This window comes from Mesoplodon bidens (genome assembly GCF_964165515.1).
Source record: "Mesoplodon bidens genome assembly, contig: HAP1_SCAFFOLD_96, whole genome shotgun sequence".
Lineage (NCBI taxonomy): Eukaryota > Metazoa > Chordata > Mammalia > Artiodactyla > Ziphiidae > Mesoplodon > Mesoplodon bidens.
The window spans coordinates 312,762-327,296 of NW_027671845.1; the positions used below are offsets into that span (position 1 = coordinate 312,762).

Here is a 14,535-nt window from a genome sequence, read left to right on the forward strand (position 1 = left end):
ACTTATTGTCAATAAGAACGCAGACGACACCCTCCTACAGCAGGCCTCCCGGCTTGGCTACGAGGTGAGCATCCTTGTGGGTGCCCCGGATCAGGATCCACCGGCTGCTGCTCCTTGGGTGGGGGACACACTGGCTGGGGATGGGGGGCGGGTCTCAGAGCCCAGCCCCCTCCACGTGGCGGGCTGGGCTGGGTGTTCCAGCAGGGTGTTTGCGTTGGCTCCCGCTCACACTGCGGGCTCTTTGGTGGCTTGTTCAGTCGTGGTGTGAAAAGAAAGGCAGGCCTCTCTGATGTTCCGTTCCCGTTCAGGCAGGTAGGCTGCTTTGGCCAGTCTGGCTCACTTATCTCTGATATAAAATCTGACCTAACCCAGGGCTTGGCGACCATGGGAATTTTAATGAGCCCTTTTGGATTCTGAATAGCAAGAAGGAGAGTAGTTATTAGCTCTACTAACTTGTGCTGTTTGGGGCAGAGTGATGCCCCTGTGGGGTAGCGGGTGGGAAGTGTCTGTGCAGAGTAGGGGTGGGAGTGGGGCAGACCTGAGCAGTCTCTTTCTGAGAGGGCACGGGAGCCGAGGGTTGATGGGCGGGGAGCAGGGGTTGAGCCTTGCACAAAACTCCCTGTCCACACTGCTGTATCCCAACCCAGCACGGCTGATGACAGTGATGGCCTCTATTGCTAGAGCAACATAGAAAGATAACTGATATCTGCCTAAGCCCGTGTGATCTGTAGTAACTCCTTTCACCCTTTTAACATCTTCACTTGGGAGTAACGAGTACTAGCCCACTCTCGGATGAGGAAACTGAGCCTCAGAGGGGTTAGCTGATACCCGTACAGGTAGCAATCCAGCAGTGCTCCACAGCCCACCACGCTCCTCAGCAAGACTGGCTCACACTGGAATTGCCCTTTTGACAGTTCAAAACCTCTGTGAGACAGATGACTCTCCATGCCCTGTGCAGTTCCCCCACCATACTTGTCAGTAGCAATTGTGATGTAATAGCCCACAGGGCAAAGGCATTTTTCTGTGCTGGCATCAGCCCTCTGGGAGTTGAATGGTGACAGTAAAACGCGGTGCAGCAGGCTGAGCGTGGAGGTGTGGCTGAGCACTGGGGTGGCAGGACCCAGGCTGGCCCGGAGCCCTGGCGCCCACACCCTCAGCCAGCTCTGTGCCCCTGTCCCCCGTCTCCCGTCGTGTCCCCCCACCCCGGTCCATAGTGCCGTGAGCCCTTGGAAGTGTGCCTGCCTTGGCCCTAAGGCATGACTGTGGGTGGGAAGTTGGAAGCACTAGGGCTATGCTTAGTTTGGGATGTTTTTTTGTTGTTGTTGTGGGTTGAATGTGCTGTTGTTTATATCTACACGTCTCTTGGAGACCTCTCCATTAGCTAGAGAGCACTTTCTGGTAGTTAGCGCAGTTACTTGCAGGTGAAGTCCAAGGAGCACCCAGTTGGTTTCCCAAGAGCTGAGAGCGGGCGCCTAGGAGGACAGAGCAGATGTTGCACATAGTGTTGAGCTAGACCCCCCCCCCGTGGTTGAGAAGATAGTCTCCTTGCTTCCAGCAAACGCTGGAGGTCGGGGGGAGACCCCTAACCCCAACTTTTGGGTTAGGGTTGAGAAAGTAGACTCCCGCTTCCAGCAAATGCTGGAGATGGGGGGGGCGGGGTGCTGCTGCACCCGCCGTGGAGGGCGGGGCTCCGAGCCCCACCTGTGAACTTGGCATCATTTCCAGCAGCCTCCCTTTGGGACCAGAGAGGTCAAAAGACCCTCGTTGGTCCTCTAAGACAGTTTCCATTTTGGTTTGGTGGCTCTGAGGCCTGGACCAAGGGGCACTTGATCCATCCTTTTTTAGGCTACCTGGCCTTTGATTGCACAGGAAGCCTTGGGAATGTTTATGGTCGGATTTGTTTTTTTCTTCAAATGTAAATTTCAATATGTAGATTCCACAGATCACCAGTGTTGATGCTGAACATTGTGACAAGTAGATGAACGCTTTCAACTTTGAATCCAAGTTTCTGGGATTTCTCTGGGCAGAATTTTAAATGTTGGGATGATGGCCCAGTTGGGAGATGTGGCAGCTTCAACCTTTTCAAATTGAAGGACAGTTTGCTTAAGCAGATAAGGGTGTGGTTTGGGAGGGTTTTCCTGAAGTTTTGTTTTCAGCATTCTTGGTTATTTTCTTCTGCTTAGCCAAAGATACCATGTGCAGTATAAAGGCTGTCTGAGCTTTATGTCATGATAATGTGGTTCTGGAAGTTTAGAAACACACTCTGGCTTCAGATCCGCGTTAAATAGATCACTTGTGTGGCCAAAGACCTCAAACCTTTCCCTCCTGGGAAAAAGGCTTCTATTTCTTAGGCTGAAACGCCAGTGTGCAACCACATGCTTGTGCCTTTAGCGGTGATGGTTAAATTTTCTATGAACTGATTAAGTCATGTTTTTCAAAAAGTTAATGAGGCATTTAATTAACAACGTCGGGCTTATGGCCTTTATGGTTACATTTTGCGGGTAATGGCATTCGGCTTATAGCCGCTGAACAGAGAGCTGTCCGACAAAAGCAGTTTGACTTTGCTTGGGAATGGCTGGGCTGCCCTTCAGACACTCCCGTTTATTTCTAGCGGAGAAAATAAACCAAGGAATGTGTTGCGTCGACAGACTCGCCCCGCCTCTTCACCTTTCAGTTAGAGAAAGTGTTGGTGGCGATGGTTGCCATCCATTTAGAGGCCATCACCCTCTTAGCTAGGAGAGTGTAGTTAGCCCACTTGACCCCCAACAGAGAAGGCCTGTGGGATGCTCGTCACAGCTGGATTGCATCCCTCTAACTGGGGCCCTCTTGGGCCCTTTGAATCTTCCCAGCTGACCAGGTACCAAAGACCTGAGTTATAGGTCTAGTACTTCATGTTAATTGAACTTGGGGTTTAATATCTCTGGGCCTCAGTTTCCAAGTGTTGAATGAGGATGGTACTACCTTCCTTTCCTGGTAGCTCCTGGGTTCCTGTGGGTGACAGAAGACGTCCTCATCTGGGGAAATGAGAAGCACTGTGTAAATAGTGGGATCAACGTGGTTGAGTTAGGACAGCCCGTGGCAAAAAGTCTGACCTGGCCGTGGGGCTACTGCTGCCTTTGCTGCCATCTTCCAGGAGAAGAGAGTTGACTTACCCATCAGCTTGGACGGCCTTTCATTTCTAGGTACCCTTGAATCTGCCCTAGTAGTGATGAAGGTTTCCAGGTGAAGGCCATGATTGTCACAGCAAATAAACCCTGGGTTGAGTAAATTGATGTGTGCACAGCAGTTGGTGGCGTTCAGACCTGATCCCAGAGCCACGTGACAGGGCCTCTCCCTGGCTGGGGCACACAACTCATTAGCTTGCAGCCGTCCACTCAAGTCTGGCTAGTGAGGGTCTGCTAAAAGAGCAGCAGCTTCATGCGGTATCCTGGATACCAGGGCTCGGGGCAGGTGGCCTTGGAGCCCAGAGGATTGTGGGCTTTCTGGCACGTTGGGATGTAAACGGAGAAACGCATTCGTGGGCGTGCCTTTTCTCTTCCTCCTCTTGTTTTGGAAGGGAGCTGCTGCAGTGACCTGAAGTAACAGGGCACCGATGGCCAGGTTTACCAGCATGCCCCATTGGTTTCACGTGGTAAGCAAATGGAACATTCTAGTTTGCTCCCAAGTGAGTGGTCACCTTTGATTGGCGTATCCTCCAAAGGGCATAAAAGGTTTTACAGAACCCATCTCGCACTTATGGGCGGCTAGAATGACCCCCGTTTTAGGTTTAACAGATCAGTTACCTGAGAGATGTCACAAGGAGGCCTGTTCTGACCCCATCCCATCCCCCCTTACCCTGCAGACCATGTGTTGGGCCACATGCATGTTCTGCCTACTCCCAGCTCTCAGAACCTGACGGCTCTCTGCTGGGCACGACTTACCCAGTATAAACAGTGTAACGTGTTTTCTGGTGGCATATGCTTTCGATGTGTCTGAAAACTTTCTTAAGGTAATAAAACATTGAATAAGTTCCTGCTCTGCTTACTGGGAGTGGTTCATATTAATATTTTAACAAGACAAAAAATAAGGTTAATAACAGTGATGCTAATGCACAGTGTTGACACAGAACATCTCCGGGGTGGGGGGTGGGGCGGTGAACGTTTTATTTGATTCTTGAAATGTGGAGGTTGCAGCCTGTGGTGTATCAGGTTCCTGTCATTAACTTGAGTAAATATGAAAATTTTAGACTGATTCTGCCCCGAGAGGGTGGAGTGAGGCAAAATAGAGGGTGGGGTTATTGGAGGCATTTTGTGTCATTCCTCGAGGATGGAGGGAGAGAGCTTCTCTTTAACTCTTCTTAACATACAGACAAGAGCATCTGAGGCCCAGGTTCTGATTGGGGATCTTAACAGGGGGCGCGAGGATGTAGCTGACCTGGGTGTCCCTGCTTCTCTAAGCTGGGGAATGTTCTCTGGCTGATTTAAGCTCTCTTTTTTTTTTTTTTGGTTTTTTTGTTTGTTTGTTTGTTTGTTTTTGTTTTGTTTTGTTTTTTGCCTTGTTTTTTTTTTTTGCACCCTTTAGGTGCAAGGTTAGGTTGTTTATTCGAGATGTTTCCTGTTTCTTAAGGTGGGATTGTATTGCTATAAACTTCCCTCTTAGAACTGCTTTTGCTGCATCCCATAGGTTTTGGGTCGTCGTGTCTCCATTGTCATTTGTTTCTAGGTATTTTTTAATTTCCTCTTTGATTTCTTCGGTTATCACTTCGTTATTAAGTAGTGTATTGTTTAGCCTCCATGTGTTTGTATTTTTTACAGCTCTTTTCCTGTAATTGATATCTAGTCTCATAGCATTGTGGTCAGAAAAGATACTTGATACAATTTCAATTTTCTTAAATTTACCAAGGCTTGATTTGTGACCGAAGATATGATCTATCCTGGAGAATGTTCCATGAGCACTTGAGAAAAATGTGTATTCTGTTGTTTTTGGATGGAATGTCCTATAAATATCAATTAAGTCCATCTTGTTTAATGTATCATTTAAAGCTTGTGTTTCCTTATTTATTTTCATTTTGGATGATCTGTCCATTGGTGAAAGTGGGGTGTTAAAGTCCCCTACTATGATTGTGTTACTGTCGATTTCTCCTTTTATGGCTGTTAGTATTTGCCTTATGTATTGAGGTGCTCCTATGTTGGGTGCATAAATATTTACAATTGTTATATCTTCTTCTTGGATCGATCCCTTGATCATTATGTAGTGTCCTTCTTTGTCTCTTCTAGTAGTCTTTATTTTAAAGTCTATTTTGTCTGATATGAGACTTGCTACTCCAGCTTTCTTTTGGTTTCCATTTGCATGGAATATCTGTTTCCATCCCCTTACTTTCAGTCTGTATGTGTCTCTAGGTCTGAAGTGGGTCTCTTGTAGACAGCATATATATGGGTCTTGTTTTTGTATCCATTCAGCCAATCTGTGTCTTTTGGTGGGAGCATTTAGTCCATTTACATTTAAGGTAATTATCGATATGTATGTTCCTATTCCCATTTCCTTAATTGTTTTGGGTTCGTTATTGTAGGTCTTTTCCTTCTGTTGTGTTTCTTGCCTAGAGAAGTTCCTTTAGCATTTGTTGTAAAGCTGGTTTGGTGGTGGTGAACTCTCTCAGCTTTTGCTTGTCTGTAAACGTTTTAATTTCTCCATCAAATCTGAATGAGATCCTTGCTGGGTAGAGTAATCTTGGTTGCAGGTTTTTCTCCTTCATCACTTTAATTATGTCCTGCCACTCCCTTCTGGCTTGTAGGGTTTCTGCTGAGAGATCAGCTGTTATCCTGACGGGGATTCCCTTGTGTGTTATTTGTTGTTTTTGCCTTGCTGCTTTTAATATGATTTCTTTGTGTTTAATTTTTGACAGTTTGATTAATATGTGTCTTGGCGTATTTCTCCTTGGATTTATTCTGTATGGGACTGTCTGTGCCTCCTGGACTTGATTAACTATTTCCTTTCCCATATTAGGGAAGTTTTCAACTATAATCTCTTCAAATATTTTCTCAGTCCCTTTCTTTTTCTCTTCTTCTTCTGGAACCCCTATAATTCGAATGTTGGTGCGTTTAATGTTGTCCCAGAGGTCTCTGAGACTGTCCTCTGTTCTTTTCATTCTTTTTTCTTTATTTTGCTCTGCAGCAGTTATTTCCACTATTTTATCTTCCACCTCACTTATCCGTTCTTCTGCCTCAGTTATTCTGCTATTGATCCCATCTAGAGTATTTTTTATTTCATGTATTGTGTTTTTAATCGATGCTTGATTCATCTTTAGTTCTTCTAGGTCCTTGTTAACTGTTTCTTGCATTTTGTCTATTCTATTTCCAAGATTTTGGATCTGGGAAATAGAATCTTGGATCATCTTTACCATCATTATTCTGAATTCTTTTTCAGGTAGACTGCCTATTACCTTTTCATTTGTTAGGTCTGGTGGGTTTTTATCTTGCTCCTTCTCCTGCTGTGTGTTTTTCTGTCTTCTCATTTTGCTTATGTTACTGTGTTTGGGGTCTCATTTTTGCAGGCTGCAGGTTCGTAGTTCCCGTTGTTTTTGGTGTCTGTCCCCAGTGGCTAAGGTTGGTTTAGTGGGTTGTGTAGGCTTCCTGGTGGAGGGGACTAGTGCCTGTGTTCTGGTGGATGAGGCTGGATCTTGTCTTTCTGGTGGGCAGGTCCACGTCTGGTGGTGTGTTTTGGGGTGTCTGCGGACTTTTTATGATTTTAGGCCACCTCTCTGCTAATGGGTGGCGTTGTGTTCCTGTCTTGCTAGCTGTTTGGCATAGGGTGTCCAGCACTGTAGCTTGCTGGTCGTTGAGTGAAGCTGGGTGCTGGTGTTGAGATGGAGATCTCTGGAAGATTTTCGCCGTTTGATATTATGTGGAGCTGGGAGGTCTCTTGTGGACCAGTGTCCTGAAGTTGGCTCTCCCACCTCAGAGGCACAGCACTGACTCCTGGCTCCTCAATTTGCGATGATGTGTTGTCTATTCATGTATTCCACAGATGCAGGGTACATCAAGTTGATTGTGGAGCTTTAATCCGCTGCTTCTGAGGCTGCTGGGAGAGGTTTCCCTTTCTCTTCTTTGTTCTCACAGCTCCTGGGTCTCAGCTTTGGATTTGGCCCCGCCTCTGCGTGTAGGTCGCCGGAGGGCGTCTGTTCTTCGCTTAGACAGGACAGGGTTAAAGGAGCAGCCTCTTTGGGGACTCTGGCTCACTCAGGCCGGGCGGGAGAGAGGGGCACAGAGTGCGGGGCGAGCCTGCAGCGGCAGAGTTCGGCGTGACGTTGCACCAGCCCGAGGCGCGCCGTGCGTTCTCCTAGGGAAGCCGTCTCTGGATCCCGGGACCCCGGCAGTGGCGGGCTGCACAGGCTCCCGGAAGGGCGGCGTGGACAGTGTCCTGCGCTCGCACACAGGCTTCTTGGTGGCGGCAGCAGCAGCCCCAGCGTCCCACGCCCGTCACTGGGCTCCGCGCTTTCAGTCGTGACTCGCGCCCGTCTGTGGAGCCCCTTTAAGCAGCGCTCTTAATCCCCTCTCCTCGCGCACCAGGAAACCAAGAGGGAAGAAAAAGTCTCTTGCCTCTTCGGCAGCTCCAGAGTTTTCCCGGACTCCCTGCCGGCTAGCTGTGGCACATTAGCCCCCTTCAGGCTGAGTTCTCGCCGCCAGCCCCAGTCCTCTCTCTGCGCTCTGACCGAAGCCCGAGCCTCAGCTTCCAGCGCCGCCTGCCCTGGCGGGCGAGCAGACAAGCCTCTCGGGCTGGTGAGTGCCGCTCGGCACTGATCCTCTGTGCGGGAATCTCTCCGCTTTGCCCTACCCAGGTATGTGGGGAGTTTCTTGCCTTTTGGGAGGTCTGGGGTCTTCTGCCAGCATTCAGTAGGTGTTCTGTAGGAGTTGTTCCACGTGTAGCTGTATTTCTGGTGTATCCGTGGGGAGGAAGGTGATCTCCGCGTCTTACTCTTCCGCCATCTTCCTCCGGGTCCAAAAGATAGGTTTTTTAAACGTGGTATTGAGATAAGTGGATAGCATTACATCTCCAGCATCTAGTCTAGTAGGTGTTCAATAATTCTGTGATGAATGACTGAAGAAACATATGGTAAGTCCAGAGCCCAGACTTCTGGTTCCACTGGTGCTGCCTTGTGTGACCTTGGACAGAGAATTACATTTCCACTGAGTCTCAGATACCACGTAGGAAGAGGGTCTCCAACAAGATGGTCACTAAGTGTTCATCCACTTTAGACTTCTAATCCCTCAGGCAGGGAGGGCCCGTGCCTTCCTCCTGGGTACTTGGGCGGTGCCGCCAGTTGTTTTGTTTTTAATCTCAGAGGTTTTCAGGTAGTGCCAACAAATGCTAGGGCTAAGAGAGGCTCATGGCAAGCATTAAAAGCCACTTTATTTTTTAAGGAGGCTTACTATGGTTATTTGTAGTCGTTCAGATCAGGTCCCCTATTCAGTCTGGTGGCCTTTCCATGCAGTCAGTTGGGCTTCCAGCAGCCAGCTGGCTGGTTGGGGTCTTAGGGAGATGCAGCTGCAAACACTATCTGCATTGTCTCTGGAAAGGGTCTGAAGTGATGCCCACCCACCAGGTTCCAGAGCTAGGAGAAGGTTGGGCCAAATTTTGTGAGGGTATGGTTTCTGCTGCACAGAAAAGAGATTCCTTTAATAAAAAGGAGGGAGGCTATTTTCCACTTAACCTTCATTCGTTCATTCAACAAACATGCCCACTATGCACCACTCGTTGCCAGGTGCCATGCTGGGCACAAGGAGGGAGATAGTGAGCAAAAGCCGCATGGTGCCCATTTTTCTGGAGCTTGTCTTCTCAACATCAGCGGTACTGATTTTTTGAGCCAGGTAACTCTTTGTTTGGGAGACTGCCCTATGCATCGTGGGGTGTTTAGCAGCATCCTTGTCCTCCACCCACTAGACGCCAGCAGCAATTATGACAACCACAAATGTGTCCAGGCATTGCTAAATGTCCTGGAGGGGGTAGGGTGGCCAGAGTCACCCCCGGTTGAGAACCACTGGCCTAAAGGGAAGACAGACGAGACGGTGGCCAAAGAACGGCACAAGTGATGCATCATTTCAAAGGCAGTCGTGCGCTGAAGGGGTAGGAGCACAGTCATAAAGAAAGCAGTTCACAGAGTCAGACTGGATTTAAAACCAACTCTCTTGGCATGGACATATATACACACACACGCTACCAAAGGTAAAATAGATAGCTAGTGGGAAGCAGCTGCATCGCACAGGGAGAGCAGGTCGTTGCTGTGTGTCTACCTAGAGGGGTGAGATAGGGAGGGTGGGAGGGAGACGCAAGAGGCAGGGGATATGGGGATATATGGATACGTATAGCTGATTCACTTTTTTTTTTTTTGCAGTATGCGGGCCTCTCACTGTTGTGGCCTCTCCCGCTGCAGAGCACAGGCTCTGGACGCGCAGGCTCAGCAGCCATGGCTCACGGGCCCAGCCGCTCCGCAGCATGTGGGATCCTCCCGGACCGGGGCACGAACCCGTGTCCCCTGCATCGGCAGGCGGACTCTCAACCACTGCGCCACCAGGGAAGCCCTGATTCACTTTTTGATACAGCAGAAACTAACACACCATTGTAAAGCAATTATACTCCAATAAAGATGTTAAAAAAATTAACTCTCTCAAATTATTCTTTAGTAACTTTCCAGTTCTTCCATTATTGTTCGGGTTATTCTTCTGGATGTAGAAAATCATAATGGAATGCCAAGAGACTTTTTTCTTTTTTTTTATTTCAGCCTCAAAATGGCCTTTCCAGCCCAGGGTCCATCATGGCCACTGAGAAGTTATGGAAAACAGATGTGGCTGAGGCTTTAGATCTTAATGAAAAGCTGGTAGGTATACCCAGCATCAGTCCCCTCCTGTCCAAACCTGCGTGCCCTGCAGATAGTTTACACATCAACCTCACATACATGTTTAGTTGTTACAGTTGCTCCACGAGACCCATCTCCTATCCCAGCATGGGCTGGAAATTGCAGAGCCCAATTCCTTGGAAGACTGGGTAGTAAGAATGAATGTTTATATCTGTTGTCATTCCCCGCCCCCCACCAGTTCTCAAAATGGCATAGTGTAAATGGATGCGGGGGAAAATGAAAGTCATACTAAAAGCCCCAAATGCACTCATTTGCAAAGCATGTGTTTCTTCTCTGCAACTGCAGAAAATGAATGAAACAGAATTAGATGTTTGCCTCCTCAAAGTGGCCACCAGCGGTCTTGGGCCAGGCCTCTTACCTGTGAAACGCTTTCTCGTAGTACTTGGATATGAGCAAAACCCTCGGGACTATGATGAACATCAAAGGTATGTCAGGTCACGTGTCCATGAAACACCTCTCCCCAAAAGAGAGGGAGAGAGTCCACCAGCTTCGACAAAGAGACCTCTACCTGGTGTTTGATAAGATCACCCTACTCAAGAACCAGCTGCAGAGAAAAGAAGAGCTTTTGAGACGATACGAGAAGGACATTGAACAGCTCAAGTATGGCCCGTGTCCCTGGCAAAAGGCCCAGGCCTCCATTCTCCAGGCTAAACCTCGGTGCAGCTGCAGACCCGTAGGGACCAGGACAAGAGGACAGAGGCCTGGGTGTGGAGGGGGGAGGCGGGATGGTGACTCAGGGCCTGATGGACCCAAGTCTCTGGGCAAGAAAGCAGCAGTTAAAGTACCCTACTGTTAAGGAATAAGGTGCACCTTTTATAAATGTGTCTGATGTTTCACCATGTGTGTGCTTTTCATAATTCCATCCTATTTTCAGTGGTATCCGTTCCCCCACCCTCTCTGGGAAATTGGGAGGGGCTGGTAGCATAACCGTTGCCCCCTTCATGCTGCACGTCCACAGCCAATGGGCTATTTATTCTGCCCTCTAGTCCCCACATCTTCAGCTTTCCCCCCACTTGTAAGGAAACCGCGAAGCCAGGCATATATGGAAGTGTTCTGAGGATCTCCCAGGTCGGGAGCATTGGTGGTGAGTGAGAAAGCTGAGGAGAAAAGAGACTTTGTCTCTCCCGTGTGCTCAGGCAGAGCAAAGTGTCGGTTCAGATGTACCAGTCACAGGTGGCAAAGCTGAAGGACGACATCTCCAAAGAGGCCGAAGAAAAGGCGCTGCTGAAGGAGGCCCTGGCGCACATGGAAGAGCGGCTGCACCAGGAGAAGAGGGTCACCAGGGCGATCAGGCAGCAGAAGGTGAGAGGTCCCTGCTCGGAGCAGAGCCTCTGAGGCTGCCCCTCAGCTCCCTTTAGAAACAGCCAACTGAGGTCCCAGTGGGATCCAGGCAGCACAGAATGCCTTCGCTCATTGCAAAGGAAGGTGGCAGAATAGCTTTAGCGTTAGGCAGACTTAGGTTTAGACTCTTGTTCTGCCACTTACTGTGTGACTTCAGGCAGCTTTTTTTTTTTTTAACATCTTTATTGGAGTATAATTGCTTTACAGTGTGGTGTTCGTTTCTGCTGTATAACAAAGTGAATCAGCTATATGCATACGTATATCCTCACATCCCTCCCTCTTGTGTCTCCCTCCCACCCTCCTTATCCCACCCTTCTAGATGGTCGCAAAGCATTGAGCTGATCTCCCTGTGCCATGCGGCTGCTTCCCACTAGCTATCTGTTTTACATTCGGTAGTGTATATATGTCCATGCCACTCTCTCACTTCGTCCCAGCTTACCCTTCCCCCTCCCCATGTCCTCAAGTCCATTCTCTACATCTGTGTCTTTATTCCTGGCATGCCCCTAGGTTCATCAGAACATTTTTTTTTTTAGATTCCATATATATGTGTCAGCTTAACCTCTCTGAGACTCATAGTCTAGCTTGCCTCTATGTTTTTAAACTTTCTTTTTTTTTAAGTTAATTTTTATTTTATATTGGAGTATAGTTGATTTACAGTGTTGTGTTAGTTTCAGGTGTACAGCAAAGTGATTCAGTTATACATACACATATATCTATTCTTTTTCAGATTCTTTTCCCATATAAGTTATTACAGAATATTGAGTAGAGTTCCCTGTGCTATACAGTAGGTCCTTGTTGATTACATATTTTATATATAATAGTGTGTATATGTTAATCCCAAACTCCTAATTTATCCCTCCCCACCACATTTCCACTTTGGTAACCATAACTTTGTTTTCAAAGCCTGTGAGTCTGTTTCTGTTTTATAAATAAGCACATTTGTATCATGTTTTTTAGATTCCACATATAAGTGATATCATATGATACTTGTCTTTGTCTGACTTACTTCACATAGTATGATAGTCTCTGGGTCCATCCATGTTGCTGCAAATGGCATTACTTCATTCTTTTTTACGGCTGAGTAGTATTCCACTGTATATTTGTACCACATCTTCTTTATCCACTCCTCCATCAACATTTAGGCTGCTTCCATGTCCTGGCTGTTGTGAACAGTGCTTTCTGAGACTCATAGTCTAGCTCGTCTGTATTTTTTTAACTTTTGATAATTCGTGTATTTTATCTTGTTCTTTCTATCCAGATAACTCTTTTTTCTACCAGTTGTATTGAGACATAATTGACACACAGCACTGTACTGAGCTTAAGGGTGTCCAGCATCATGATCTGACTTCCCTGCCTCCTGCAATGATGACCACAATCAGTTGAGTGAACAGCCCGAGTGTTTTTAAAGGCAGCGATTCTGATTTTCATTGCTCTGCCAGGTGCCAGGGATACACCGAGGAAGAAGCTCTCTGAGAATAAAGATTTGGGTTTGCTCTTCTGAGTAGCCAGAATAGTACTCCAGTCTTTCTGACTTGGGGCTGTGTATTTGTACACGCATCCTTGCATGTATGTGTGTACATGTGAGTATGTGCTGTGGGTTGGCATGTGTGTGTATTTGTATGTGTGTGTTTGTTGCCTGCATGAGCTCTAAGGAGGCCAAGGTCATAGAAGGGTGCCCTTCTCCTCAACCAGGAGGTGATGGTCAGATAGTTCCTTGCAGAAGCCTGCCCTCCATCCTGCGAACCTTCCAGGCAATAAGTTTCCAGACAGCAGGCTCTCTGGCTTAGAGCCCCAGAAATGAAAAGTGGCTGTCCTGCTCTGAGGGAGCCTGGGTGCGGTGTTTCCAGTGCTCACTGCTGTGAATTAAACATCACAGGCCTTAGTCTCTGTGTGACATGGGGCTGCCTCAGGCAGAGGACAGTTTCCTTTCACACCAAGCAATGCCAGGGAGAGCTGGGCCAGTGACAGAGTTGTGACTTTCCCTTTGATGTGCCCTCTGGAGAGCTTACCCCTCCCCGAAGTGCCCACCCCCGCCCCCAGGGCTTGGCAGACTAGGTCCCAAAGCAGATACACCAGACCACAGAATGGGACAGAGAAGGGCCCCAAAAAAAGCCATTGTCATGTACTGAAAACCTGAGGATTTACATAATGAGGTTTCACATGCTTTATTCCTGGGCTGCCTCATTCACACACAACGCAAGGGACGTGCCAGCCTGTTTGGCGCTGGACATCCCTCAGCCGAGAAGGGTCTGAATTGGCCAAGTTGAACCTGTGTCAGGGTCCCCAGAAGAGCTACAGCTAGTAGCTTTCAAATTCGTGGAATTCACAACTGGGGGAAAGACTTACCAAGGGGCAGGCACCTGCTCCACACCACACATGCTTCATCTCTCCCATCAACCCGCAAGGGATTCTGGCAAGTGTCGGCCCCTTAGAGAGAGGGGAAAGCTGATTTGACAGAGGGTACCGTTCCCTGGCTACTAAGTGGCAGAAACAGGATTTCCTCCCCACCTGCTGCCCTCCCCCGCCCAGGTTCACTTTTCCACACCCCTTCCTTCTGTGTCTCCCTTACCAGGGTGGCCCCCTTGGATACCTCGCACCATTGCTCCTGGGGGTTTCACTCCAGGACTCAGGTTTGCATTTCAGGCTTGTTGTTAATATGTTGTCAGAAATCCCTGTTTGTCAGGAAGAAAACAATAATACATTTTAAGTTTTGCTGGATCCTAAAGGGCACTTGTGTACATCTGTCTTGGTATCCGTTCCTTCCAGGGAGTATATCTTCGTTGTCTTTAAGCAGAAATGAACAGAAAGTAGAATTCCTCTTTTCTAAGTTTTACACTTAGTATTTTCACAAGGAGCCTTAGTTTTTTAGCCTCCTGTATAAAACTTTGAAACTCTTCACCCGTTCACAGAGGTTGCACGGTTGAAGCACTGAGATGAAATTACACATCTTATGCTTCAGAATTGCCCCCCCCCCCAAAAAATGGAGTTTGTAGTTTTAATGTTTGACCATCTCTTCACCAAGCAGACCTTTCAAGAATCAAAAGTCCTATTTCCACATTAATATCTCTGGCTGTGAGAATGAGACTTGGTATAAGATGCTGGGCCTTCACAGCGAACTGGGCCTGTGGCTCTGTCCATGTGGCAGAGGGACGGGAACCGCGGCCCAGGCCGTGCTCACTCGAATCCACATCCCACATCACTCGAGAAGCCGGCAGTGTCTCTCAGAGTTCAGAGGCCAGATTTGGAGTCAAACAAATAGGGGTCAAGCCCCACCGCTGCCCCGAATGACCCTGAGTAAGTGGCTT

At 48.0% G+C, this 14,535-nt stretch overlaps 1 protein-coding gene and 1 pseudogene across 2 annotated transcripts in view; both read left to right on the forward strand.

The window, feature by feature from the left end:
* LOC308610912 (centrosomal protein of 78 kDa-like) overlaps positions 1 to 14,535 on the forward strand; it is a 460,151-nt pseudogene that overhangs the window by 220,647 nt on the left and 224,969 nt on the right. The gene's annotated exons all lie outside the window — the stretch shown is intronic.
* LOC308610927 (forkhead-associated domain-containing protein 1-like) lies at positions 32 to 10,821 on the forward strand. The gene is made up of 3 exons (XM_081259910.1): positions 32 to 64; positions 9,368 to 9,850; positions 10,269 to 10,821. Exons 2-3 carry the CDS (start codon positions 9,788 to 9,790, stop codon positions 10,683 to 10,685), a joined length of 480 nt encoding a protein of 159 aa, XP_081116036.1. The 5' UTR covers positions 32 to 64; positions 9,368 to 9,787; the 3' UTR covers positions 10,686 to 10,821.